The sequence below is a fragment of the Babylonia areolata genome, chromosome 7, assembly GCF_041734735.1.
Source record: "Babylonia areolata isolate BAREFJ2019XMU chromosome 7, ASM4173473v1, whole genome shotgun sequence".
In the NCBI taxonomy this organism is placed as follows: Eukaryota; Metazoa; Mollusca; class Gastropoda; order Neogastropoda; family Buccinidae; genus Babylonia; species Babylonia areolata.
The window spans coordinates 35816315-35844175 of record NC_134882.1 but is presented as its reverse complement, the minus strand read 5'-3'; the positions used below and the strand labels follow the sequence as shown (position 1 = coordinate 35844175).

At 42.5% G+C, this 27861-nt stretch overlaps 1 protein-coding gene across 3 annotated transcripts in view; it reads left to right on the top strand.

Moving 5' to 3' along the window:
* LOC143284014 (TBC1 domain family member 19-like) overlaps positions 1-26907 on the top strand; it is a 35562-nt gene extending 8655 nt beyond the window's left edge. For 2 of the 3 annotated variants that reach the window (XM_076590553.1, XM_076590552.1), the window contains exons 7-19: positions 1007-1030; positions 7393-7489; positions 10256-10322; positions 11142-11253; positions 12841-12953; positions 14109-14183; positions 14841-14903; positions 15717-15879; positions 16985-17094; positions 18170-18261; positions 18813-18928; positions 21290-21360; positions 22983-26907. In XM_076590553.1, the coding sequence (XP_076446668.1) occupies positions 1007-1030; positions 7393-7489; positions 10256-10322; positions 11142-11253; positions 12841-12953; positions 14109-14183; positions 14841-14903; positions 15717-15879; positions 16985-17094; positions 18170-18261; positions 18813-18928; positions 21290-21360; positions 22983-23051 (1172 nt within the window). In that variant the 3' untranslated portion in view covers positions 23052-26907. The remainder of the gene's footprint in view (positions 1-1006; positions 1031-7392; positions 7490-10255; positions 10323-11141; positions 11254-12840; positions 12954-14108; positions 14184-14840; positions 14904-15716; positions 15880-16984; positions 17095-18169; positions 18262-18812; positions 18929-21289; positions 21361-22982) is intronic. The other variant, XM_076590555.1, reaches the window with a different exon arrangement.
* Positions 26908-27861: the final 954 nt, after the last annotated feature.

Here is a 27861-nt window from a genome sequence, read left to right as displayed (position 1 = left end):
GATGATAACATAGACTATAGAGCAGTGCATGGTAATTCTGATGTAGTATGAAGATTCTTGGTGTAGTGCAGTGATGTTGGTTCATATTGATAGGAGGACAGTGCAGTGATGATATGACTTTGTGGCTGTGCAGTATAGTGATAGCACTTTCACTGTGTCAAGCAGTAAGGTGTAGTGATGGTGATTCCTGTGTGGTATAATGATGGTGATTCTGTTTGTGTAGCAGTGTGGTATAGAACTGGTGATACCTGAGTGTAACAGTGTGGTAATGTAGTAGAGTGTTTGTGATTTATGTGTGTTGCACTGTGGTTGTAATGGTGATCGCTGTGTGTAACAGTGTAGCAGCAGTGTGATATGGTGATTTCTGTTTGTGGCAGTATGATTCTGTTTGTACCATTGTGATGCAGTTGAAATTATTCATGTATGTAGCAATGTGTTAGTGATAATCATTCCAGTATGTAGCTGTGTAGTACAATGATGATTCCTGTACGTAGCAGTATGAAACAATGATGAGTGATTCCTGTGTGTAGCAATGTGGTATAGTGAAAATGATTCCTGTGTGTAGACGTGTTGTATGATGCTGTGTATTGGTGGTTCCTGTGTGTGCTAGTGTGTCATGATGATGGTGATTCCTGTCTGTAGGTGTGCGTTGCAGTGATGGCGAATCCTGTGTGTGATAGCATGGTACTGTGATGGTGAATCCTTTATGTAACAGCAGTGTGATACAGTGATCATTATTTCTGTATGTAGCCGGTTAGTGATATGTCATTTGAGTATGTAGCAAGTTTGTTGTGACAGTGGAAGGTGTGGTTGATGCATGAAGAATGTCCAGACTCTTACCCAACCAGTTACACTAATCTGGAGGAGTCTGTGCTTTGACACTTGACAAGTGACACTGATTATTTGGAGGCTTGTGTGACCAGTTCCTTGTTTAAAGCAGTTGGTATCACCATTGTGGGTATGAGTGTGATCATTCACTAACAGCTGTTAATTCATTGTGTCTCAGATGACAAACCATGGATTTCCTTCAGTGAGTTGTCAAAAGCATGCCAAACATTTCTTCTTGTTTTGTTGCATTTTCCTTTTTTGTTTGTTTGTTTTTGGCTGAGACTGATAGAGCTTGATAGCTTGATGTTATCAGTGTTTTCATTTGTTTTATTCAACTGCATGCTTTCAGCTACACAACTTTTCTCCCCAGTTTTTATCACAGTTTTTTTTTTTAACAGACTTGATTTTATGTGAGGTATGTTGAGTATTTTTATGTTTCCATACCCACCAGACTCTGACGGAAATGATTTATGGAATTGTTGATGTTTCAATTAGAGAAGGGACATGACTCTTGAGAAACTTCTGAGTAATTCACTGGTGAAGTTTGGGCACAGTTCAAGCATTTTTAGCACTTTTTTGCAAACTATGTTTGTGATAATAGCTGAAAAAATGGTGTTTTTACTCCCCAGCAAGCACTATACAAACGGTTCTGAGATGTATACAGTACTATACATTCTGACGTCGTTAGAACAATTCTTGTAAACACAGACAAGTAAGACAATATCTGAATGGTGTCAGTGAACTGTCATTTTTCCAGTGTTTAAATCATCTTACAATTATTGCTGAAACTTTCCAAGCAGGGAAGGTTGCACAAGCTGTAATCCCATCAGTACTGAAAGATTTAAAAAGTGAAGAGGGCTCAGACACATTATGTTGACCTATGCCCTACAGCCTTCCCACCCTCCCTCCTCCCACTTCATCCACAGTCGTGCTGGTATTCAAACTCATGAATTTCAGGTTGGACATCCCAGCACACTGGCTTGTGGCACCATTATTTGTGAGCATGGGGTGGAAGTGGTGTCAGTTGTGGCAAAATGGACACTTGCTGAAGTACAGCCAGTGGAGGAATCATAGAGAGTGCAGCTTAAGTGGCACAGGACAGGGCAGACATGCCTACTATCTGATTTGAATGAATTTGTCCCAGAAAACCAACCACATTGTGAAAATACAAAAAATATGTGCCATTCTTGAATCCAAAAAGTCATATTCAGTTTCTTTTTTTTCTTTTTTTTTCCAAACGATTGCAATGGCAGCTTAGACTTACAGCATCAGCATTTTGTTAGAACTGAAAATTTAGAAAGGCTTGAAAATAGATTTGCAATCCAGCATTGCAACAAAGACGACGAGCAAATATTACATGACGTTACTGTTGGTTTTGGTTTGTTCTGGAGTTTTTATGACTGTCTAGTGATTGTCAGATTGTGGGGTAGGCATGTCTTACAGGACACATACTGAAATACAGTGGACTGGGACAAAACTGTCCAATATCTTAAGAATTCTGTCTGTCAAGTATATTTAACCCATTCATCTCTGGGACGTTTACAGCCTTGGCAGGCTTCCATGCCCTATTATCTTGAATGTGTATGTGGTGTCAAACGATTCAGAATTAAGTAAACTATAAATTTCTAAATGATAAAAGCACAGGATGATTAATATTTTCTTATTGTACTGAAATGAAGTCAAGAATGGCGAGTGGAGGAGTGACATCATGCCATGAGAGAGGAGTCAATGGTGAGAGACAAAGGCGCATTTGTGTTTGAATGAAAAGAAAACATTTCCTGCAATGCTGATGAATCTTTTGAACATAGCTTTAGATCCCAGATCAAAATAACTTTTCCTAACAGCAGTCATTAAGTCTATTGCCACATCATTGGCTGACGTAATTTTTAAAAAGCCTGGAGTCAAATGCACTGAACATTGTAACTTAAGTGATAAATGTGTGCAGCAGTGCCTGCAGTGCATGCACCTGAAAACATTAAAAATACTTCAGTTTTAGGCAGTTTTATGCTAAAGTACTTACATACAGCAAAGATAAGACTTCAAAGATGCAAAATTTATATAAACATCTTGATTTTCATTGTTTTGACCTTAGTGACAAATTTTTGTGCATAGCTCAGAGTAGCTGGCTGCGAGTTAAACAGGGTTTTTATGTGCTGCATCACATATTCTGTAATTAGTTCCCTTTCTGTGTGGTTTATGCACATGTAGGAAAGTGGAAACCATTTTGATATGACAAGTTTTGACGCCAGAAGAATGCTCAGACACAGGGCTCAATAAGCTTTGCGTATTCAGAACAATTTCTCATTTTGCCATTCGAACATCGGGGTTCAAACACATTATTCCTACATTATCTAAAGTGCCTGGAGCCATATTTAGAGAATAGGTACTGTACGAGTTCATATCATTATTATCATTCCTTTTCCCATTTCTTGCAGGTTATGAAAAAAAAGAAGGAAAAAAGAATTATATGTGTCTGCAAGCCTGCTGGCTCTTAAGCTTATACTACTCTGACTTGGAATTTATTTATACATTTAAGTCTAAACTGAATGAAAAAGGGACACTTTGTGGAAGAAGTTTTGAACAAGGGAACCAAAAAGCCTTTTGTCCAACTTTTGTAAAGGTTTGCCTCAGACTGTTGTTGATGATTTCTTATTGTTGTTTGAGTTCTGTGAAATGTTTTGCTTTAATTTAATTTATTTTGATTTTATTATATTGTATGTTTAATGTTATTTGTATACATATAACATTCCTTTTCATTTCTTTCATATCTGCAGATGCTGTATCTATGCATTGGTCCAGCATCTGCTTTCCTTTTTTTTCTTTTTTCTTTTTTTTTAAAGCAGATGTGTAGTATACATGGATCTGTCTGCACATGTTGACTCTCCTTGAAACTGAAACCGCTATAATCCAGGCAGTTTCTTTGGTTTTTATTGATTATATTGATTTGACAGCGATAAAGAGACTCATTGTTGTTTAGAATCACTTTGTATATAACCATGTGAATAAATAACAAATAAATTACATTCACAAACATTTGATTGTTGGACATGTTCAGGTTTGAGGTTTGAAATCAAGAAACACATATTTTGAAGGTGATTTGTTTGTCGGTGCATGTTCTGTTTTTGGCTGTTTTCTTTTCTTTTTTTTCCTGTTATGGATTGACAGCAGTCGTAGGTGTCCTTGTCAGAACACAGCTTATCATCACCACAGTCCATGTTGACAGTGTACTTCACTGCATGGCCAGAGCACAGCTTTTGTAGAACATTTAGGCAGGAGTGGATTTTTTTTGTAGAAAATTGGATAGACTGGGACACATGGAGTTTTCAAAAATATTACATTTTTTCTTCCCCCATTGTGTCAGGGTTGATGTGCCCTGTCTTATGTAAGTAATGTTTTCTGACCTTTTTTTTTATATTCCCATTAATGATGACAGTTGATGCACCATGCCTGTCCTGTGTAGCATGCCCTGTCTGACCCAAACACTGTACCCTGATCCTTGCTTTTAACTCACTCAGGACTGCCAGTTAGCTTCCCTGACTTTCCCCTCAGATGACCCATTTGTATAGGTAAGAAATAAAATCACCAAAAAAACAAATGATGGAATTCATGAACTGAAAACTTCCAAACTGATCAGTAACATAACAAGTCAGTTGAGAACAAAATGTAAAACTTCCTCCCTTCTTATGCTATCATACAATGAGATGATGAAAGTATCCATATTTTTTGTTTGAAATTTGCGCACACTGATGACTTATAAATGTATCCAGGAAAGCACAAAGAATTTGAAACAGATTAAATCCAGAACGTTTCATAGCCATGATAGGGTCCTTTCCTCTAATTCTGTTGTCTGCCTTGTGACTGAGAAGAAACTGGGTCAGACGCCATTGTTGACATGCACTGTTCACGTGAACCAGTCACTGCAAAATTTACTCAACTGCTCACAAGCACAGCAACACACACTGCATTTATTGGTCGAAGGTGAGAGTGGAAAGGTCAGTTATGATATTCTTAGCTTATAACATCATTATGGAAATTAGGTGCCACTCCAAAAATTCAAAACTATATAAGGCTGGATCAGAGTCTTTCGTCTGAAACAATTGTAAACTGTAGGGCCCCAATTGAGGCCCTTCGTTTGGAGTGAGTTAATGTGGCCCATTACTTATGAAGGTCAGTATGCCCTGTTTGACCTACATTATGTGACCTGACCTGTTTAATTTGCCCCATTACTTACCAGGGTTAGTCGACTCAGTGCTACTTTGTCCTGTATGATGTACTTCTTTTTAGATCACAAGACGTGTGATACATCCTGCTTACTATATCCAGCAAACCTGGCCAAAATATATGTCCTATCTTTTATATGGTAAGGTGTTGAGATGTAAGGAACAACTTTAATTTGTTTTAGACGCACTACTTAGAACATAGTCATTTATATAAATGAACCTTACATAAACAAAAAAGATGAAATTAACTTTGGATTAGGAAGTAAACATACATCTGAATTGGTCTGAATTATGCAAACTGCAGACTAGCGTTTTCCTGTAATGAAAACACACACACACACACGCGCGCGTGCGCACGTGTGCGCACATACACACACACGCACAAACACACACTCATGCACATATGCACACACACACACTCATGCACACATGCACACACACTCACAGATACACACACAAACGCTTTCTCTCTCACTCTCTCTCTCTCTCTCTCTCTCTCTCTCTCTCTCTCTCACGCACACACACACACATACACACTCATACACACACATACATACATGTGTGTGTGAAGTGAATACAGATTATTCCAAGATGGGTACACAGCACTATTGTTGTTTTGTTATCTCTGCTTTGAAGATATCTTTTTTTTTATGATAGTCAGTCATGTTCGACAATGACCAACAGAACAACAGAGGAGGTAACTGCTGTCCCAGCTATCTGGGCTAGAATTTGGTTATAGTGGAGAATGTCTTGCCCAAGTTACATCCCCACTCCCTCGGCCAAGAGGGCTTTAGGACAGTCGGTGTTGGGATGGTTCCCAAAGGCCAACTAGCCCCCAAGGCTGCAGCACTAAGAGCCAGTGCAATTTTGCCTCCTGGTTTGAGAGTCAGGGTAACTTTAAGACCAACCTCAAATCGGAAAAATTTCAGCGATGGCAGCTGAAGACTGCTGCTGCTGATAGGAGTGGCTGGTGTGCCTTAAAAAAAAAAACAAAAAAACTGCAGTAAATACTTTTGAGGGAAAGTGCTGCCAGCACATTTCAGCTGCTTGAGATCAGCAGCACAGAGCTGCGTCTGCCCCTGACCTGCTTGCTGGTACTCCATGGCCCACCTGCAGCTGCTTGTGTACTTCAGACTTTGGGCGACTCCTCCAATGACAGCACAGTGCATTATCATCCTCGCTTCCCAAGAGACAACCTTTATTGACTCACTTGTGTAAACAAAGTGAGTCTATGTTTTAACCCGGTGTTCGGTTGTCTGTGTGTGTGTGTGTGTGTGTGTGTGTGTGTGTCCGTGTGTCTGTGTGTCCGTGGTAAACTTTAACATTGACATTTTCTCTGCAAATACTTTGTCAGTTGACACCAAATTTGGCATAAAAATAGGAAAAATTCAATTCTTTCCAGTCATCTTCTTTAAAACAATATTGCACCTCTGGGATGGGCACAAAAAAATAAAAAATGAAGCCTAATTATATGCAAACTGCATTTACTGTTATATTTTTTGTATTCTCTAAACTTGGCACTTTGATCTGATATTCTGACCCAACAACAAGAGCAGTCATTATTATCATTTTTTATTCAAACAGGAACTTCTTTTGCTAAGCATGGAAGTTTTATTTATTTTGCAAACGTTTTGGTGCATATAGTAAAAAAAGGGAAATTACTCTGTAATTAATGCTAGGGGACTTAATTTATCACAAGTGAGTCTTGAAGGCCTTGCCTCTCTTGTTTATTTATTTTTCAGTGAGTTTGCTTGATGAATGCAGATTGTTGCCAGACTTCATGGATCCTACTGTTGCTGTATTGTTAAGACTGTTGTGCACATGCAGGTTGTCTCATTGTCTTAAACTTGGTGAAGAACAACCGAGAGCTGTCAACTCAGATATATTTGTCAGCCACCACTCTAGTCAACCAGTCAGTTCATTTTTGTTATTTCATTATGGCAGTTACATTGTTCATTTACAGGACTTGTGTTTTACATTCTACATGATACACTAAAAGGGTAATTTACAAATGAAAATAGAGAAATTAGACAGCAGCAAATAGCAACAACTAACATACAGCACTTATAATCAAAATCATATGTAAGATTTGGCTTGTAAGAAATAGCAAAGCAGAGACTGCCAAAAAGATTGATATTAAAAATCATAAAACTAAAACAAAGGTGTGTAGATTGCACTGATTACATACATAAATACATGAACATGCACACACACACACACACACACACACATCCGTGTTTGTACTCTTACTGCATAATGTGTGTGTATGGTTGTGTGTAAATATTTGATGTCACATTCTGTCAGTACTAAGAATCAGTCATGTGCGTGTCCTATTGGTTTTCAGATCTCAGTCAGATCCGGCCAGTGTATGCCCCCAAAGATTTTCTGGAGGTGGTAGCAGGCCTCCAGAACTCCAACTACCAGAACTCCCTGGCCAATGGGTAATACAGTGCTTCATGGGGATACAGCATGGTGCATGGGGATAGAGTCTGACACAGGGGGGGATACAGCGTGGTGCATGGGAATAGAGTGTGGCACAGGGGGGGATACAGCATGGTGCATTGGAATAGAGTGTGGTACAGGGGGGGATACAGCATGGTGCTTGGGAATAGAGTGTGGTACAGGGGGGGATACAGCATGGTGCTTGGGAATAGAGTGTGGTACAGGGGGGGATACAGCATGGTGCTTGGGAATAGAGTGTGGTACAGGGGGGGATACAGCATGGTGCATGGGAATAGAGTGTGGTACAGGGGGGGATACAGCATGGTGCATGGGAATAGAGTGTGGTACAGGGGGGGATACAGCATGGAGCATGGGGATACAGCATGGATACAGCATGGTGCATGGGAATAGGGTGTGGTACAGGGGGGAATACAGCATGGTGCATGGGAATAGAGTGTGACACAGGGGGGAATACAGCATGGTGCATGGGGATAGTGCATGGGGATACAGCATGGTGCATGGGAATAGAGTGTGGTACAGGGGGGATACAGCATGGTGCATAGTGACAGAGCATGGTGCATGGGGATAGAGCATGGTGCATGGGATTAAAGTGTGGTACAGGGGGGGATACAGCATGGTGCATGGGGATACAGCATGGTGCATGGGAATAGAGTGTGGTACAGGGGGGGATACAGCATGGTGCATGGGAATAGAATGTGGTACAGGGGGGGATACAGCGTGGTGCATGGGAATAGAGTGTGGTACAGGGGGGGTATACAGCATGATGTATGGGAATAGAGTGTGGTACAGGGGGGATACAGCATGGTGCATGGGGATACAGCATGGTGCATGGGAATAGAGTGTGGTACAGGGGGGATACAGCATGGTGCATGGGAATAGAGTGTCGTACAGGGGGGGATACAGCATGATGTATGGGAATAGAGTGTGGTACAGGGGGGGATACAGCATGGTGCATGGGAATAGAGTGTGGTACAGGGGGGGATACAGCATGATGTATGGGAATAGAGTGTGGTACAGGGGGGGGATACAGCATGGTGCATGGGGATACAGCATGGTGCATGGGAATAGAGTGTGGTACAGGGGGGGATACAGCGTGGTGCATGGGAATAGAGTGTGGTACAGGGGGGGGATACAGCATGGTGCATGGGGATACAGCGTGGTGCATGGGAATAGAGTGTGGTACAGGGGGGGATACAGCATGGTGCATGGGAATAGAGTGTGGTACAGGGGGGGATACAGCGTGGTGCATGGGAATAGAGTGTGGTACAGGGGGGGGGGGATACAGCATGGTGCATGGGGATACAGCGTGGTGCATGGGAATAGAGTGTGGTACAGGGGGGGGATACAGCATGGTGCATGGGGATACAGCATGGTGCATGGGAATAGAGTGTGGTACAGGGGGGGATACAGCGTGGTGCATGGGAATAGAGTGTGGTACAGGGGGGGGATACAGCATGATGCATTGGAATAGAGTGTGGTACAGGGGGGGATACAGCATGGTGCATTGGAATAGAGTGTGGTACAGGGGGCGATACAGCATGGTGCTTGGGAATAGAGTGTGACACAGGGGGGGATACAGCGTGGTGCTTGGGAATAGAGTGTGGTACAGGGGGGGATACAGCATGGTGCATGGGAATAGAGTGTGGTACAGGGGGGGATACAGCATGGTGCATGGGAATAGAGTGTGGTACAGGGGGGGATACAGCATGGTGCATGGGAATAAAGTGTGGTACAGGGGGGGATACAGCATGGTGCATGGGAATAGAGTGTGGTACAGGGGGGGATACAGCATGGTGCTTGGGAAAAGAGTGTGGTACAAGGGGGGGGGATACAGCATGGTGCATGGGAATAGAGTGTGGTACAGGGGGGGATACAGCGTGGTGCATGGGAATAGAGTGTGGTACAGGGGGGGATACAGCGTGGTGCATGGGGATACAGCATGGTGTGTGGGGATACAGCATGGTGGGGGGGGGGGATACAGCATGGTCGGGGGGGATACAGCATGATGCATGGGGATACAGCATGGTGCATGGGGATACAGCATGGTGCGTGGGGATAGTGCATGGTGCAGGGGGATAGAGTGTGGCACAGGGGGGGATGCAGCATGGTGCATAGGGATAGAGCATGGGGATACAGCATGGTGCATGGGGATACAGCATGGGGATACAGCATTGTACAATGGGATACAGCATGGTACATGGGGATACAGCATGGTGCATGGGAATAGAGTGTGGCACAGGGGGGGATACAGCATGGTGCATGGGGATACAGCATGGGGATACAGCATTGTACAATGGGATACAACATGGTACATGGGGATACAGCATGGGGATACAGCATGGTGCAAGGAGATAGAACATGGTGCATGGGGATAGTGCATGGAGATACAACATAGTGCATTGAGGTACAACATGGTGCATTGGGATACTGCATAGTGATACAGCATTGTACATAGGGATACAGCATGGTGCATGGGGATACAGCATGGTACATGGGGATACAGCATGGTGCATGGGGATACAGCATGGGAATACAACATGGCGCATGGGGATGGATATAGCAATGTGTGTGCAGGGGCAGCTTTTGCAACTTTTTAGGCACTAGACAGTCACTGAAGTGTCTGACAGTACAGGGTATTGTACATTGTTGAGCTTCCATAGGGAACAGTGCATTTTATATGTGTAAAGAACAGTAGTTTTCTTTTTTAACTTCGGGGTCAGTGTCAGCCGTTGTTGTTTGTGCAGGGGCAGTTTCTACAACTTCTGGGGCACCATTCAAGTTCCCATCAAACTCAAATCCATCAACCAGTTGGTGAGATTTCTTTATGAGGTCACATATGTATAGCTGTTAAGATCCGACCCAGTAGTCACTGATATCAGCAACCAACACAATTGTCATTCTGAAGAACTGTCAGTTCTGACCCACCAGTTAGTAACAGCAGCACACACCCCAACTGTCAAGGCTGTAGAGCTATTAAGGTCTGACCCATTAGTCACTGACACCAGCACATGAAATGGAAATGCACATAGAAGAAAAATAGCATTGGGAAATGATAGATAAATATCAAATAAATAACTTTTTATAGCACTATCAAGCAAACAGGGACCATGGTAATGTCACAAAGATGATGTTAGTTAAGATGTTTCAGTGAATTTGGTATCAGATAAAGGGTGATCAAACAGGATTGATGATGGTGATGAATGTAACAATGACACTGCTGGTGATTAGTATACATTGACACTGATGATGATGGTAGAGATCATGATGGTGGTTGTGACAATGAAACTGATGATGATACTGATGATTGTAACAATTGTGTTGACTGTGACACCGAAACCAATGGTGATGATGATGCAGATTGCAACAATGATGATGATAATGATGGTTGCAACAATTATGGTGACATGGATAGTAACAATGATGATGATGACAATGATTGTGATGATGATGGTGTCAGTAACACTGATGATGATAATGATGGTGTTAACTGTGATGATGACATTCATTAAGGTGATATTGACACTGCTGATGGTGATGATGCTTGCGAGTACATCAGAAAAAAAGGTGTTGATCAGTTAAACCTAGATAATGATGACCCTGTGATTGATGTAAGTGATGATCATATTTCAGAGAGTGCAGTACAGTGAGATGTCAATCAGTCAGAGCCAGACGGGTGTGGATGACATGTCGGACATTCCCTCTGATGCCTTCGACACTGAGCGCACCAAACTGGGAAGCAAAGGTGGACGTCCCCTGCCCCATGGGGATGCTTGTACCTCTATTGTACATCACACTGTGTTCCCACCTCTTGTACATCACACTGTGTTCCCGCCTGTCTTGTACATCACACTGTGTTCACACCTCTCTTGTACATCACACGGTGTTCACGCCTGCCTTGTACATCACACTGTGTTCACGCCTCTCTTGTACATCACACTGTGTTCACCCCCTGTCTTGTACATCACACTGTGTTCACACCTCTTGTACATCACACTGTGTTCACACCTCTCTTGTACACCACACTGTGTTCATACCTCTCTTGTACATCACACTGTGTTCACACCTCTCTTGTACACCACACTGTGTTCACACCACACCCCCACCCCCCACCCCACCCCTCGTGTACACCACACTGTGTTCACACCTCTCTTGTACATCACACCGTGTTCACACCTGCCTTGTACATCACACCGTGTTCACACCTGTCTTGTACATCACACTGTGTTCACACCTCTCTTGTACATCACACTGTGTTCACACCTCTTGTACATCACACTGTGTTCACACCTCTTGTACACCACACTGTGTTCACACCTCTTGTACATCACACTGTGTTCACACCTCTTGTACACCACACTGTGTTCACACCTCTTGTACATCACACTGTGTTCACGCCTCTCGTGTACACCACACTGTGTTCACACCTCTTGTACACCACACTGTGTTCACACCTCTTGTACACCACACTGTGTTCACACCTCTTGTACATCACACTGTGTTCACGCCTCTCGTGTACACCACACTGTGTTCACACCTTTCTTGTACACCACACTGTGTTCACACCTCTTGTACATCACACTGTGTCCACACCTCTCTTGTACACCACACTGTGTTCACACTTCTCTTGTACACCACACTGTGTTCACGCCTCTCTTGTACATCACACTGTGTTCCCACCTTTCTTGTACACCACACTGTGTTCACGCCTCTCTTGTACACCACACTGTGTTCACACTTCTCTTGTACACCACACTGTGTTCACGCCTCTCTTGTACATCACACTGTGTTCCCACCTTTCTTGTACACCACACTGTGTTCACGCCTGTCTTGTACACCACACTGTGTTCACACCTCTTGTACACCACACTGTGTTCACACCTCTTGTACATCACAATGTGTTCACGCCTCTCGTGTACATCACACTGTGTTCACACCTATCTTGTACATCACACTGTGTTCACACCTATTGTACACCACACTGTGTTCACGCCTCTCTTGTACATCACACTGTGTTCACACCTATTGTACACCACACTGTGTTCACGCCTCTCTTGTACATCACACTGTGTTCACACCTCTTGTACATCACACTGTGTTCACGCCTCTCTTGTACATCACACTGTGTTCACACCTATCTTGTACATCACACTGTGTTCACACCTCTCTTGTACACCACACTGTGTTCACACCTATCTTGTACTCCACACTTTATGTGTTTTTTTCTAGAAGTGGATATGTTTCGAAGAAAAAGGGGGTATGTTTTGTTTTACTGAATAAGGGAGGATGTTTAAAAAGAAAAATCACTGCTTAAAAGAAGAAGTTGTTTCAGTGCTGTCAAACTGCCACGCCCCTGTGGCGCGCGAGTTCTCCAAGAAGGGCTGCCCCACCTGGATGCGAGCGCAGCTGTGGTGTCAGATGCTGGGTGTGGAAGTGGATGAAGTGGTTTGTAGCTGTCTGTCTGTCTGTCTGTTAGCTTGGCCAGGGGCAGAATACATGGTACGATGATCATGTGCAGAGTTTGTGTTGTATATTTTTGTGTGTGTGTGTGTGTGTTGTATGTTTGTGTGTGTGTGTTGTATGTTTGTGTGTGTGTGTGTGTGTGTGTGTGTGTGTTGTATATTTGTGTGTGTGTGTGTTGTATGTTTGTGTGTGTGTGTGTGTGTGTGTGCATTTTTTTAAAAACACTAATCAGGTACATAATCTGACATATATCGCATATGTGGGTATATGCATGAATACTTTTGTTGTTGTTTTTTACACACATCAGGTGTATAATCAGACACACAGTAGGTATGTGGTCTGACACACATCTGGTATATAATCAGACACACATCAGTTATATAATCTGGCACACATCAGGCCAAAACATGACACACATCAGTCATATAATCTGGTGCACATCAGGCCATAACATGACACATATCAGATATATGATCTGGCACACATCAGGCCATAACATGACACATATCAGACATATAATCTGGCACACATTAGGCCATAACATGACACATATCAGATATATGATCTGGCACACATTAGGCTATAACATGACACATATCAGATATATAATCTGGCACACATTAGGCCATAACATGACACATATCAGATATATAATCTGGCACACATCAGGCCATAACATGACACATATCAGATATATAATCTGGCACACATTAAGCCATAACATGACACACATCAGTTATATAATCTGGCACACATTCAGCCATAACATGACACACATCAGTTATATAATCTGGTACACATTAAGCCATAACACGACACATATCAGATATATAATCTAGCACACATTAAGCCATAACATGACATATATATAATCTGGCGCACATTAGGCCATAACATGACACACATCAGATATATAATCTTGCACACATCAGAACATGACATGGCATATAGGTATATAATCTGGTGCATCAGGAATATAATCACAAATCAGGTATATAATCACACACACACACACACACACACACACAGAGATATATATAGATATATATATATATATATATATATATAAAATCTGTGATATATATAATCTGCATAAATTTGTAATGTGTATTAATGAACGTGTGTGCATGTTTACAGGATGTTCTGTATTATGAGCAGTTGAAAAACTGTGTCTTGCAACATGACCTTCTGGTGGACAACCTTCTCTATAAGGTAAGCGGGGTCATTTCCAGAAGACATAGGGTCATCAGTGAATGAGTTAACATATAACAGAGTTACCTGCACAGGTAGATGGGAACATCTACACAGGCAAATGGGTTCATGTATGAAGGTGAATGGGATCAGTTCTGTACAGCCAAAGTATGGTCATCTTCTCTTCAAACAAATGTGGTCATCTATTCATGTTCTGAATCACCATTTATATATATGGCAGTATGATGATGTAACCATTGTGTGTGGCAGAATGGTGATGATATAATCATGGTGTGTGGCAGAATGGTGATGATATAATTACTGTGTGTGGCAGTGATGATATAACCACTGTGTGTGACAGAATGATGATGACATAACCACTGTGTGTGGCAGAATGATGATGATAAAACCACTGTGTGTGGCAGGATGATGATGTAACCATTGTGTGTGACAGAATGGTGATGATATAACCACTGTGTGTGGCAGAATGGTGATGATATAACCACTGTGTGTGGCAGATTGGTGATGATATAACCACTGTGTGTGGCAGAATGGTGATGATATAACCACTGTGTGTGACAGAATGGTGATGATATAACCACTGTGTGTGGCAGAATGGTGATGATATAACCACTGTGTGTGGCAGAATGGTGATGACATAACCACTGTGTGTGACAGGATGTGAAGCTGACTGCAACAAATGATGACCAGTACTTTGTCTTCGAAGATTACCTCTACCAGGTGAAGTTTTTGTATGTCCTGTCACAGTGTCATATCGTCATAACCATGTGTCTTCGAAGATTACCTCTGTAAGGTGAAGTTTGTGTATGTCCTTTCACGGTGTCATATCATCATAAACATGTGTCTTCGAAGATTACCTCTGTAAGGTGAAGTTTGTGTATGTCCTGTCACGGTGTCATATCATCATAAACATGTGTCTTCAAAGATTACCTCTGTAAGGTGAAGTTTGTGTATGTCCTGTCACAGTGTCATATCATCATAAACATGTGTCTTCGAAGATTACCTCTGTAAGGTGAAGTTTGTGTATGTCCTGTCACAGTGTCATATCGTCATAACCATGTGTCTTCAAAGATTACCTCTGTAAGGTGAAGTTTGTGTACATCCTGTCACGGTGTCATATCACCTTAATCATGTGATAATGTTGATGATAATAACAATAAGAGTGATCATATTGATAATAGCAGTGATAATGATAATAATATTAAGATGATAATGATAATGATGATAACAGATAATAGATGGCAAAATTTTCCAGAACTGTCTATACTTCATCTTACTATGCTACCAGTTTTAGTGTGTGCGTTTGTGTGTGTGTGTGTGCCCATTTACATATAATGTTAAGTCAAGAATTTGCATTACTAATTTAAAGAAAACAACAGTAAAGATGTAATAATGATACTAATGATTTTTTTTTAAATTTTATATAGCATATACTCTTGTATAATGCAACAACTCCATGTGCTGTGCACATTCCACTCCCACAGTTCAGGTCTGTGTGTGACGTGTGATGAAGGTGTGTGTTTGATGGACCAGGTGCTGCTGCCTTTCTCTCGGGACACGGTGGTGCTCAAACACTTCCAGCACAACAGTGCCACCCCGCCCAAGTCGTACATCCGTGGCAAGCTGGGAGTGGAGGAGTTTGCTGTCGTCTACCCTCCCAATGGCGTCATTCCGTTCCATGGGTTTGCTATGTATGGTAAGATGTACAGCTTTTCACTTTATGGTGGGGGTAGAAACAAAGTGTTGTCCACTGAAACTCTGTGACTGTGTTGCATGCAGAATCCATCTGTCTGTCTGTCTGTGTGTATCTGCATTTACATGCAGATTCTTTATGTCTGTACGTCAATCTGTCTGTGTTTGTCAGTATTTCTGCATCCCAGTTCTGTCCGTGTATCTTTTCTTCTTTCTTTTCTTTTTTTACAGTAAAGTTTTGGGTTTTTTTCTACCTTCGTCCTCGAATGTTATACTTGTGTGTGCCATATTGGTGGTTAGAATTAGTAGCAGAACAAGCAGGGATATCTAGTATGTGTGATAAGATAGCATGAGCAAATAAAAACCAGTACTGATGGAAAGAAAAAAAAGGGATGAATTGCCGTCATCAGAAGTTTCAGTTTCAAGATGACATCAGTGTGTTGGTTTAGTTGTTTCTTCTTCACAAGCAAAGATGGGCATGAGCTGAATTCATGTTGGGTGGGTCTGTAGATGACTGATAAGTCCAGCCTGGGCTCTGAAGTGTCTGTGGCACTGCAGACTGGGGTGTCAGTGGTACTGTCCAGGTGTAGTTGCTTCTAGTGCCTTCTCCTTGCGTTGCTGGCATTTCAGAATGATGTTGCTGATCCTTATAGGTGGTGACACCAGACCGGACCGTAAAAGCGTGCTTACTGGTTGGGATATGCTGTGCAGCATCTGCTTAAAAAATTTTGTTGTAAAGTTACAGATACCTGCCCAGCACATAGACCCAACTCCTTTGTCAGGCCTGAACCTACAAAATCATGCGGAAAAATGATGCATGAAAATATAATGAAAATTGTTAAATACTTAGAAGGTGAATGATAGTGGCTCTACTGTGCTCTATCAACCTTACAGCTGTAAATGTGTGTTCCACGGGCCCAAGTGTGGTATATCTACCTTACAGCTGTAAATGTGTGTTCCAATGCCCAATGTGTGGTATATCTAACCTACAGATGTAAATGTATGTTCCAGTGGCCCCAATGAGGTATATCTACCTTACAGATGTAAATGTATGTTCCAGTGGCCCCAATGAGGTATATATACCTTACAGATGTAAATGTATGTTCCAGTGGCCCCACTGTGCTACGTGTACAAGGACGTGGTGACACTGTATTACATGTTTCGCAGGATGTACACACAGTACTTCTTCCGTCTGCACAGTGTGTCTTCACACCCACAGGTAATACAGAATTTTGTGTGACTGGAGATGAATGGGGTAATCTAGAGGGGAGGGTGACAGAGTGTGTGTGTGTGGGGTGGGGTTGGGTGGGGAGGGGGGCGTAGTATGAAGATTGATTGATTGATTGATATGGATACTTATATAGCGCCTATCCTCGGTCAGAGACCAAGCTCTGAGCGCTTTACATTCACGGGGACATTTGCACAACAGGCTGCCTACCTGGGTAGAGCCGACTGACGGCTGTCACTGGGCGCTCATCATTCATTTCCTGTGTCATTCAATCAGATTTCAGACGCACATGCATACACATTCAGACAGACATGTAACATTTTACGTGTATGACCATTTTTATTTATTTACCCTGCCATGTAGGCAGACATACTCCGTTTTCGGGGGTGTGCATGCTGGGTATATTCTTGTTTCCATAACCCACCAAACGCTGACATGGATTACAGGATCTTTAACGTGCATATTTGATCTTCTGCATGCACATACACACGAAGGGGGTTCAGGCACTAGCAGGTCTGCACATTTGTTGACCTGGGAGATCGGAAAAATCTCCACCCTTTACCCACCAGATGCACCGAGATTCGAACCCAGGACCCTCAGATTGAAAGTCCAGTGCTTTAACTCACTCAGTACGGCCAGTCCTCTCTTCTCCTCTACACAGACCCCTCGGATGTCCAGTGGGTGTCTGAATGACCCAACCTTTAGCTTCCATCGTAAGAATTGTGGTATTCTTTGTCAACATTCACCTCTTCAGTATAAGAGCCTTCCTCTTGCAATATTTTGATGATGGTAATTGGGGTGAAACGCTGTTAACGTCGTCTCTTTCACCGTTCGTATGGAGAGAGTTAACCATTCGGCTATGCAGGGGTAGTCAAGAGAAAGAGAAGAGGAGTGGTAGTAAAGAGATTCCACAGTGGGGAAATGGAGCAAAACAATCTTTTATTTTTAGACGGTAAAAAAAAAAAAAAAGCACAATAGGCTTCTTTTTTCTTTTCTTTTTGATTGTGTCTGGGTTTTTTGTGTGTGCAGATGACTGCAGTGAAAGTTGTGTGCGATGTGTGTGCAGGGTATCGTTGCACTCAGTCTCCTGTTTGAGACATTGCTGCAGACGCACGAGCCCGAGTTGTTTTTCCACCTCAAGTCTGTCGGCTGTCAGCCGTGAGTCAGCTACTGTGTTATGTGTGTACTTGTGTGTGTGTGTGTTTGGGGGGATGGGGTGGGGGTGGGGGGGAGATGGTTGTGTGTATGTGTGTGTGTATGCAAGTGGTATTATAATGTCTATTTGCTGTAGGTATGTGAATTGATTTATTTTGTAATTTCATCACTTAAATTTTAAGGAGTTTTCTTTACATGTAAAGCATTGTGGACTCTGTTTTAGCAAAAAGCACCAAATAAGTGCTCATCGTCATCATTAGTTTTAAAGCAAAATTTGGGGTTTCAGCCAATGGAAAAAATGTATGAAAATCCAGGCTTGTGCTTTTGTTGGTGTACAGTGACAGTTTTATTCCAGGAATATGATTTCTCTGAAAAGGAGCCGTTCCAGGCGTTGCATAACCAGGGCAAATTCTTTAAAATGATAGCTACGTTCATTACGATATGCAGAAAAATACAGTACAAAAGATAGATGTCCATTGTGCATGGACATATTGCTGAGGTTTTGGATGATGATGATGATAGGAAGATGATGATGTGTGACTGTGTTTGGGCAGACTAAAGATTGCCTTCAAGTGGCTAATGCGGGCCTTCTCTGGATTTCTGGCCAGCGACCAGGTGCTTCTGCTGTGGGACCGCGTGCTGGCCTTTGACTCCCTAGAGATCCTGCCAGGTCAGTGGTAGGCCCGTCTTGTGTGCTGTGAAATTGACACCCATTGAAAAACCAGCAGACATGTGTGGTGGTCCAGAAAACCTGTTTGAGTTGCTGTCAACACGACACACACACACGCTTACACACAAACACACTCACACACACACACACACACACACATCACACAGATGTTGTATTAAAGAAAGAATACACACACACACACACACACACACACACACACACACACACACACACACATCTGCATGTACTCTTTCTGTTGGACAGGAAGTAAAGTTGCCAAATTATCCTTCGCTGTGTTTATTTGCATGTAAGGATGTGCACGTGTGTGTGCATGTGTGTGTGTGTGAGGAGAAGCCGAGGAACCTGTAAACGAACGAATGCATGTCAGCATTAGTCCAGAAGTTGTGGCGTGCACTGGTGTGAAAATACGGGGTTTAAAAAACAGTACTAACACCCCCCCACCCCCAAAAAATGTTAAAAACTGGTTTGGATTATCCAGCTCAGCTTGTAACTGTCCATGGGGTCATTCATCAGAGTGCCAGTCTGCCAACACATTGTTCACTTTCTGTGGGTTCTACTAGGTCAGTAGGTCTGTCTATACTGCATTGCAAATCATGCTCTTCTTGGAATTTTCGCTCTCTCTGTGTGATATTGTACCACAGTGCAAGTCATAGATCATACTTCAGTACCCAAATCATCAGCAGACAATTCAGGGTGACAGCTGGATACAAGATGTGTGAGGGTGACAGTTGGAGACATGACATGTGGTATAGGTGACAGCTGGATACAAGATGTGTGAGGGTGACTGTTGGAGACAAGACTTGTGGTGGGGGTGACAGTTGGAGACAAGACTTGTGGTGAGGGTGACAGTTGGAGACAAGACTTGTGGTGGGGGTGACAGTTGGAGACAAGACTTGTGGTGATGGTGACAGTTGGAGACAAGACTTGTGGTGGGGGTGACAGTTGGAGACAAGACTTGTGGTGAGGGTGACAGTTGGAGACAAGACTTGTGGTGAGGGTGACAGTTGGAGACAAGACTTGTGGTATAGGTGACAGTTGGAGACAAGTCTTGTGGTGAAGGTGACAGTTGGAGACAAGTCTTGTGGTGAAGGTGACAGTTGGAGACAAGACTTGTGGTGGGGGTGACAGTTGGAGACAAGACTTGTGGTGATGGTGACAGTTGGAGACAAGACTTGTGGTGAGGGTGACAGTTGGAGACAAGACTTGTAGTATAGGTGACAGTTGGAGACAAGATTTGTGGTGGGGGTGACAGTTGGAGACAAGACTTGTGGTGAGGGTGACAGTTGGAGACAAGACTTGTGGTATAGGTGACAGTTGGAGACAAGACTTGTGGTATAGGTGACAGTTGGAGACAAGTCTTGTGGTGAAGGTGACAGTTGGAGACAAGTCTTGTGGTATAGGTGACAGTTGGAGACAAGACTTGTGGTGATGGTGACAGTTGGAGACAAGACTTGTGATAAGGGTGACAGTTGGAGACAAGACTTGTGGTGATGGTGACAGTTGGAGACAAGACTTGTGGTGAGGTTGACAGTTGGAGACAAGACTTGTGGTGAGGGTGACAGTTGGAGACAAGACTTGTGGTGGTGGTGACAGTTGGAGACAAGATTTGTGGTGAGGGTGACAGTTGGAGACAAGACTTGTGGTGGGGGTGACAGTTGGAGACAAGACTTGTGGTATAGGTGACAGTTGGAGACAAGACTTGTGGTATAGGTGACAGTTGGAGACAGGTCTTGTGGTAAGGGTGACGGTTGGAGACAAGACTTGTGGTGGGGGCGACAGTTGTGAATAAGATGACTTGTGTTGAGGGTGACAGTTGTGAACAAGATGACTTGTGTTGAGGCTAACAATTGGATACAAGACGACTTGTGTTGAGGGTGACAGTTGTGAACAAGATGACTTGTGTTGAGGGTGGCAGTTGTGAACAAGACGACTTGTGTTGAGGGTGACAGTTGTGAACTAGACGACTTGTGTTGAGGGTGACAGTTGGATACAAGATGACTTGTGTTGAGGGTGACAGTTGTGAACCAGTTGACTTGTATTGAGGGTGACAGTTGTGAATCAATTGACTTGTATTGAGGGTGACAGTTGTGAACAAGACGACTTGTGTTGAGGGTGACAGTTGGATACAAGATGACTTGTGTTGAGGGTGACAGTTGTGAACCAATTGACTTGTATTGAGGGTGACAGTTGTGAACAAGACGACTTGTGTTGAGGGTGACAGTTGTGAACAAGACGACTTGTGTTGAGGGTGACAGTTGTGAACAAGACAACTTGTGTTGAGGGTGGCAGTTGTGAACAAGACGACTTGTGTTGAGGGTTGACACCTTTTCTGTCTTGCAGTGCTGGCTGTGGCAGTCTTCTCCTTTCGGAAAACAAACCTGATGAAAGTCCAGACCTACAATGCAGCTGAGGTTTGTGTGTGTGTGTGTGTGTGTGTGTGTGTGTGTTCCCATTTAACTCTTTCGCTGCCAGGGAAATAAGATTTAAGTGAAATCTATTTCCAGGGTTTTTTCACAAAAATCGAGTATACATTTTCAAAAAATTATCTGCGCTTTTTTAGTGGAGAGAGATCCATAAAAGTATATATTTTCTATGTACATGGCTGCGCTGACAAGTTATCTCATCATATTGGCAGCCTGAAGGTTAACCTTTCATCTACACCATCTATAAGTATAGTCACGCATGGTCATGGGTGCACAGTCACCCATGGTGTTCATAAATGAAGTATATCTCTCACTGTACGTCATGAGTGGGGCAGTTACTGATGGTTTCTATGAAGGAACAACCCTTTGCCATACTTCATGCATGTGCAGTCACCCATGGTTTTTATGAAAGAACAATACCTTGTTGTATGTCGTGGGTGTGCGGTATCTGTAACCCATGATTTCTGTGAAGGAATCTCAACCTGTTCCATCACAAGTGATCCCTTCATATCTTCTGATGCTCTACATCATGTTTAGAAAGTGCAGTGAGATAATAAGTTGGAGAGACATAGACCTAGCTTTCTTAGCTTGGATCAAATATTCTTTCTGTGTTTGACTCAAACTGAGTCCTCATTCATTAATAAGAACAATTATATTCTAAAGGCAGGTTATGTCTTCGTTTCCAACTTGCTGCAGTAAGTAACATAATCTCTATAATTTTAATCAAATCTAAATTGATCGTTTCAAGACATACAAGTCTTTTTTTCTTTTTTCCCCACGACATGCAGTCAAACTTCTTGTTCTTTTTCAACATGAAACAAGGGATTGATTTTAGACAGGCTGTTCTTAGATGAAGAGCAATTTATGTTGTTACCTGAAACTAGTTATATTTAGGGCATGATGTGCAAAAGAAGTTGAATACCACAAAGTTGGAAGGCAAGAGTCTGAGCAGACAAGGTGATGGAAAAAAAAAAAAAAAAAAGGAGAGGGGGGGGGGTGGGGGGGCACATGGAGCACTGTTCGTACAAATTTGTGGGAAGGAATGGTGTGCTGTCCAAACTAGTGAGTGATGCCACTCCTGTCATGTGTGTGGCCAGCTCACAGCTAGGATAATAGCCACCGTCTCTAAAAAAAAAAAAATAGCAGCATGCGGCATGCAAAGTTTGTTCTTTGTGAGTATGGGTGAGCACACCCCCACGACCTACTGGAATTTTTATTGTTTATTTACTCCTTTGTTTGTGTACACAAACAAACAATTTTCAGTTGATACATGATATTTGTCTTACGTGACACAGTCACAAAATTTCATGGAGGTAATGTTTGAATTACTTGGGCAATTGGGCAAAAACTGTGTGTGTGTGTATGTTTCCCTGTTTAACTGTGTGGTGTTTTTGTTTTTGTTTTTTATGACAGTTACAATGTTTTTTGTTATTGATTTTTGTTTTGTTTGCTGTTGTTTGTGGGGGATTTGTGTGTGTGTGTGTGTTATTTGTTTCGTTATTTGTTTCTGTTTTGTTTTTTTTTGTTATTGGGCCACTGGAATCCTGGCTGCACTTTTCAGAATAACAAAAATCCGTCCCTCCCACCCTGTGTGCTGTGTGTGTCTGCAGGCGGTGCTGGCCGATGTGACCACTCTTCAGGTGGTTCCTCTGCTGCAGCTGGCTCTCTTCTCCAAGTGACACCCCCACACCCACTGACCCCCCCCCATCATCTGATCACCCGCTTTCTGGCTGGCTGGTAGTGGCTGCAGCCAGGAACAAGGACAGTGCTGCAGCCTACATTCCATGTGTCAGTGTGTGTGCGTGTTGTGTGTGTGTGTGTGTGAAGGTGACGCCCACCGCCTTGCTACAGTTCTTCTTCAGCGCTTGTGGGCTGCAACTTTCATGTTCACTCATGCACATGAGTGGGCTTTTACATGTATGAAGGCTTTTATCCCACTCTGTGGGCAACATTCCTCTGTTTACAAGAGTTTCACCAAACACTGACATGGATTTTGTGATATTTAATGTGCATATTTGATCTGACATGGATTACAGGTTCTTTAAAGTGCATATCTGACACGGATTATGGGATCTTTAAAGTTTTTATCTATCTTTCGCGTGCATATGTACCATAATTTTCTGGGCTATAAGGCAAATCTGATCCCTTCGTCTTATCAGCTGTATGCTCTCTGTCTGTGTCTGAAAACTAAATTCTGACCACTACGTGGGGCCACCTGACTCAGCAAACTCAAAATATGACAACATTATTGATCATAATAAACGCTCACGGTCGCACTGAACAGAACACTTCAGTCTTACCAGTGTTCAATTTGACATGGTTCATGTTCACCACAGAATCAAATTGAAACCAGATCACATACTGCACAAAATTCAGAAGTGAACTGATCATTTTTCAAAACCAGAACAATAGGCAAAATGGCAGACGGGACTGAAAAGCAGGGCAAGCAAACTGTATTCTGATTGAACAAGTGAATGAACTGGGGCTTTACAACAGTGTACATTCAACTGAAGGCTGTGAAATTGCATATTAAAAAAAAAAAAAAAAGAAAAAAAAAAAAGAAAAAGAAAGCTGCAGATAATTGAGCAAACAGAGTAACAGAGCCGAGTCTTCAAGCAGACGATCCAGTTTTCCGGAGATGACATTACTACTTGGAAAACATCTGCTGTTAGCAGAGACAGAATGGAGGACTTTAGTTTACAACTGATGCAGCTTCTTGGATGTGTGCACCTTATACGAGTTCAAATTAACTTTCTTTAAATTCGGGGGGCATGTCTTGTGTGCTGCAGCGCCTTGTAGGCCAAAAATTATGGTAAACCAAGGGGGTTCAAGCACTAGCTGGTCTACACATATGTTGACCTCGGAGATAGGAAAAAATCTCCCCATTAACCCACCGTGTGCCATGACCAGGATTCCCCCAGGACCCTAGGATTGATAATCCAGTGTTTTAACCACTTGGCTGTTGCGCCCATCACTGCTCTGGTCAACTTGCTGTCTTGTTTGGCTGTCTGGTGGGGTTAATGGTGGCTGTGGTGGTGGTTGGGACTGAAACAGAAGTGCACCTTACCATCCATCATGCAGACGTGTGTGTTAAGGAAGACAACAGTGTTGCTGCATACCCCTTCCTTAAAAAAAAAAAAGGAAAAAACAAACAAACAAAAGAACCCTCTCTAAGCATCTCAGTGATGATCCAGAAACGTAGTAATGGCCACTTTCTATTTCAGGTGTTTTCTCTTTTCCATCTTTCAGCATGCCTGTTTTAACAAGATTAATAATAATAATGGACATTACTGCTCACACCTCCTATGTCCAATATGCATTCAAATTAATTATGAAACAAGCCCAGATTCAGAATCATCATTTTCCTTTACAAAAAACATCCACTTTAATTATATGTGTGAGGGACATTTGGGGAATGACAATTTTTAGCTGAGCGACATGAACCAAAGACAGATGACTGTGAACGGGGCTTTGGGGTTTGGGAAGTGTTAATAGTTTGACATGGTTAATGACTTGTGTAAATGTGTCTGGGGATTGGGAGGCACCCTATTTGTTAGGGACCAGAAGTTGTTCATTGCTGTGCTGTCATTTTGTTTCCACACTGGAACACAAAGATCTGCATCAAATAAAACATTGATTATCTCGTTTGGTTCCTTTTTGTGATTCTGGGATATTTTGTGGTGCGAATGTGTGTATGTTTGTAAGCACTCATCTGAGATGGTATCATTTCTGGACTATAGATAATGAAAGTCATAAAAGTGCAGTATTGACCAACACTGAAAGTACATGATGACTGTTTTTATTATACATTTATTTATATTTCAACATCATATAATACATGTGCAAAACTGAGCAGTGGCTTTTTTATTTTGTCGATGATGAATCCATAGCCAGCTCAAAACATACTTTATTTAGACTTGGCCATAGAACCTAAAAATGTTGCGGCCAAAAACAATCTATCATGTCAAGTAAGTTACGGATCAGTTAATGAGGTCATGTTACAGTGCTGTCTTCGTCTTGCAGATCCTGAAACTTTCAGTGGAAAATATGCAGCGGAGATCATTCCTTGCAGATCTTCAGCATCATTAACACAGGGAGGGACAGGTGTTGGAAATAAAACTCACATTACATATGCACCAAATTGAGTATGAATGTGTGTGTTTAGGTGGTGGAGTGGGGGGTGTCTGTTTGTGTATGTATGTGTATATGAGTGATGGTAAATTGTGTGAAAACATGTATATGCATGTGTACATATATATGTGAGCGCTGGTAAAATGTATGTTTTCCATGTCAAAATAGGTTAAATTTGAAAAGCATTGAGTGCATACACATACACACAAACACACACTCACACACACATATTGGGCTGTGGGCACATCAGTAAACTCCCATGTAGGCACTCAAACCAAAACAGACCCCTTGAAAAGGAGTCACAAACAGGATGGGGAAGTAGTTGAGAGTAACGACCTATTGGCAGTGGTTCAGGAGATTGACCCCTCGGATGGCCAGTGGGTGTCTGAATGACCCAACCTTTAGCTTCCGTCGTCAGAATTGTGGTATTCTTTGTCAACATTCACCTCTTCAGTATAAGAGCCTTCCACTTGCAATATTTTGATGATGGTAATTGGGGTGAAACGCTGTTAACGTCGTCTCTTTCGCCGTTCGTATGGAGAGAGTTAATGAAATGTGTCAAGGGTTGGGGCATCAACAGTCTCCTGGGGCAGGATGTTCCAATCACGAACTGTCCGTAGGAAGAAGGCGTTCAGCTGATGTCCACTCGACTGGGAACCCTGTAGTGCAGGTGGGCTCTTGTAGCTTGTTGCTGCTGTTGGTGGAGGTGTGGGGCACCTGACTTTGGCAAGTCCCCTGCTGATCTTGAAAAGCATGAACAATCTGCTGGCCCTCCTGTGGTGTCTCCTACAGGTTCCCCCATTAGTGACAGAACTCTTGTCTGTCTGTCTCTCTCTGTCTCTAGCTCTCTCTCTCGTTCACCAGTGACAATTCATTTTTATATACTACTTTATATGTATATGGAATCATGCTCCCTTTTGGTAAAGAGCATCCCCGCCCCCCCTCCCCCCACATACCCCCATTGCTATGTGTATCTCTATTAGAATTACTGTTTCATATTCACATTAGTATTTGATAACATACACAGTGTATGCACATGTGTGTAAGTGTGTTTATGTGTGTGTGAGTGCGTCTGTTTGTGACTATGTAAATTTTTATATGTATTAATACCATGTGTGTGCCTTTGTGTGTGTGTGTGTGTGTGTGTGTGTTTTCTATGTTCCTTTTTCCTATGTATTTATTAAGACCATGCCTGTTCCTGTATGTGTGTGTGTTGGTGTGTGATGGCATGTTTGTGTGCGTTATTACCATGCTTTTCTTATGTAATATTGTGTAGTGCATGCTTATGACTTGATGTAGTATTGTATAATGCATGCTATGACTTAAATGTAATATTGTGTAGTGAAGACCCTGTTTCAGGGCAGGGACTGGATGTAAAAAAGCTTGCCAGTGTTTATCTGTTATCCTCGAAAATAAAGAACTGTGTCATGTCAGGATGTCTGTCCTTGCTCTACGCTATGTACTGTGGAGGGAAGATTTCACTGGAGTGGATGCTACTATCAAGTCAGGATAATTCAATGTAGGTTTGAGGAATGTTATAATCCTGACTAAGATCCAGAGAAGGATGCATGTGTGTGCATGTGTGTGTTTATGTGTTAGTGTGTGTGTGTGTATGTGCCGTGTTAGTGTGTGTGTGTGTGAGAGAGAGAGAGAGAGAGTGTGTGTGTGTTTCTATAAGTGTGTGTGTGTGTTTGGTCCATCGATTTGTAAATCTGTGCATATATCTGCACTGCACACACACTGACATGTACATTGTGTGTGTGTGTGTGTGTGTGTGTGTGGAATAAACCATCACTGCGTTTTAATTTTCAGTTATTTATATAACATACCTCCTAGCATGTATTAATTGTAGTAACTGGTTTGCAGTGTGTGGGAGGGGCCCGGGGGTGCGAGGAGGGGGACATGGGGGTGAGGGTATGTGTATGCCAGGCATCTGCTCCCTTGATGCAGGTATGATGTGGCCAAAACTCCTCATTCTGTCATGTAGACATTCAGTGAACTTCCCCCTCCAGCCCCTTCCCCACCCCCACATACATACATTCACATGCATACACTGACACTGGTTCACTCAGACACACAATTATACATACATACATATATATACACACATACATTGATTTTGATCTGGAAACAAAACGCTGGTATACTTTGACACCCAGCATCAGTTCACACACACCCACACACACACACACACACACACAAAACAAAAAACAAAACGACAACAAAAAAACGCGTGTGCACACAGAAACATATTGATCCAGATCTACAGTGTTATTGAAGGCCAATGAAATGCCGGTGGACAGTAACACCCCTCCACACACACGCACACACACACACACACACACACACACATACACA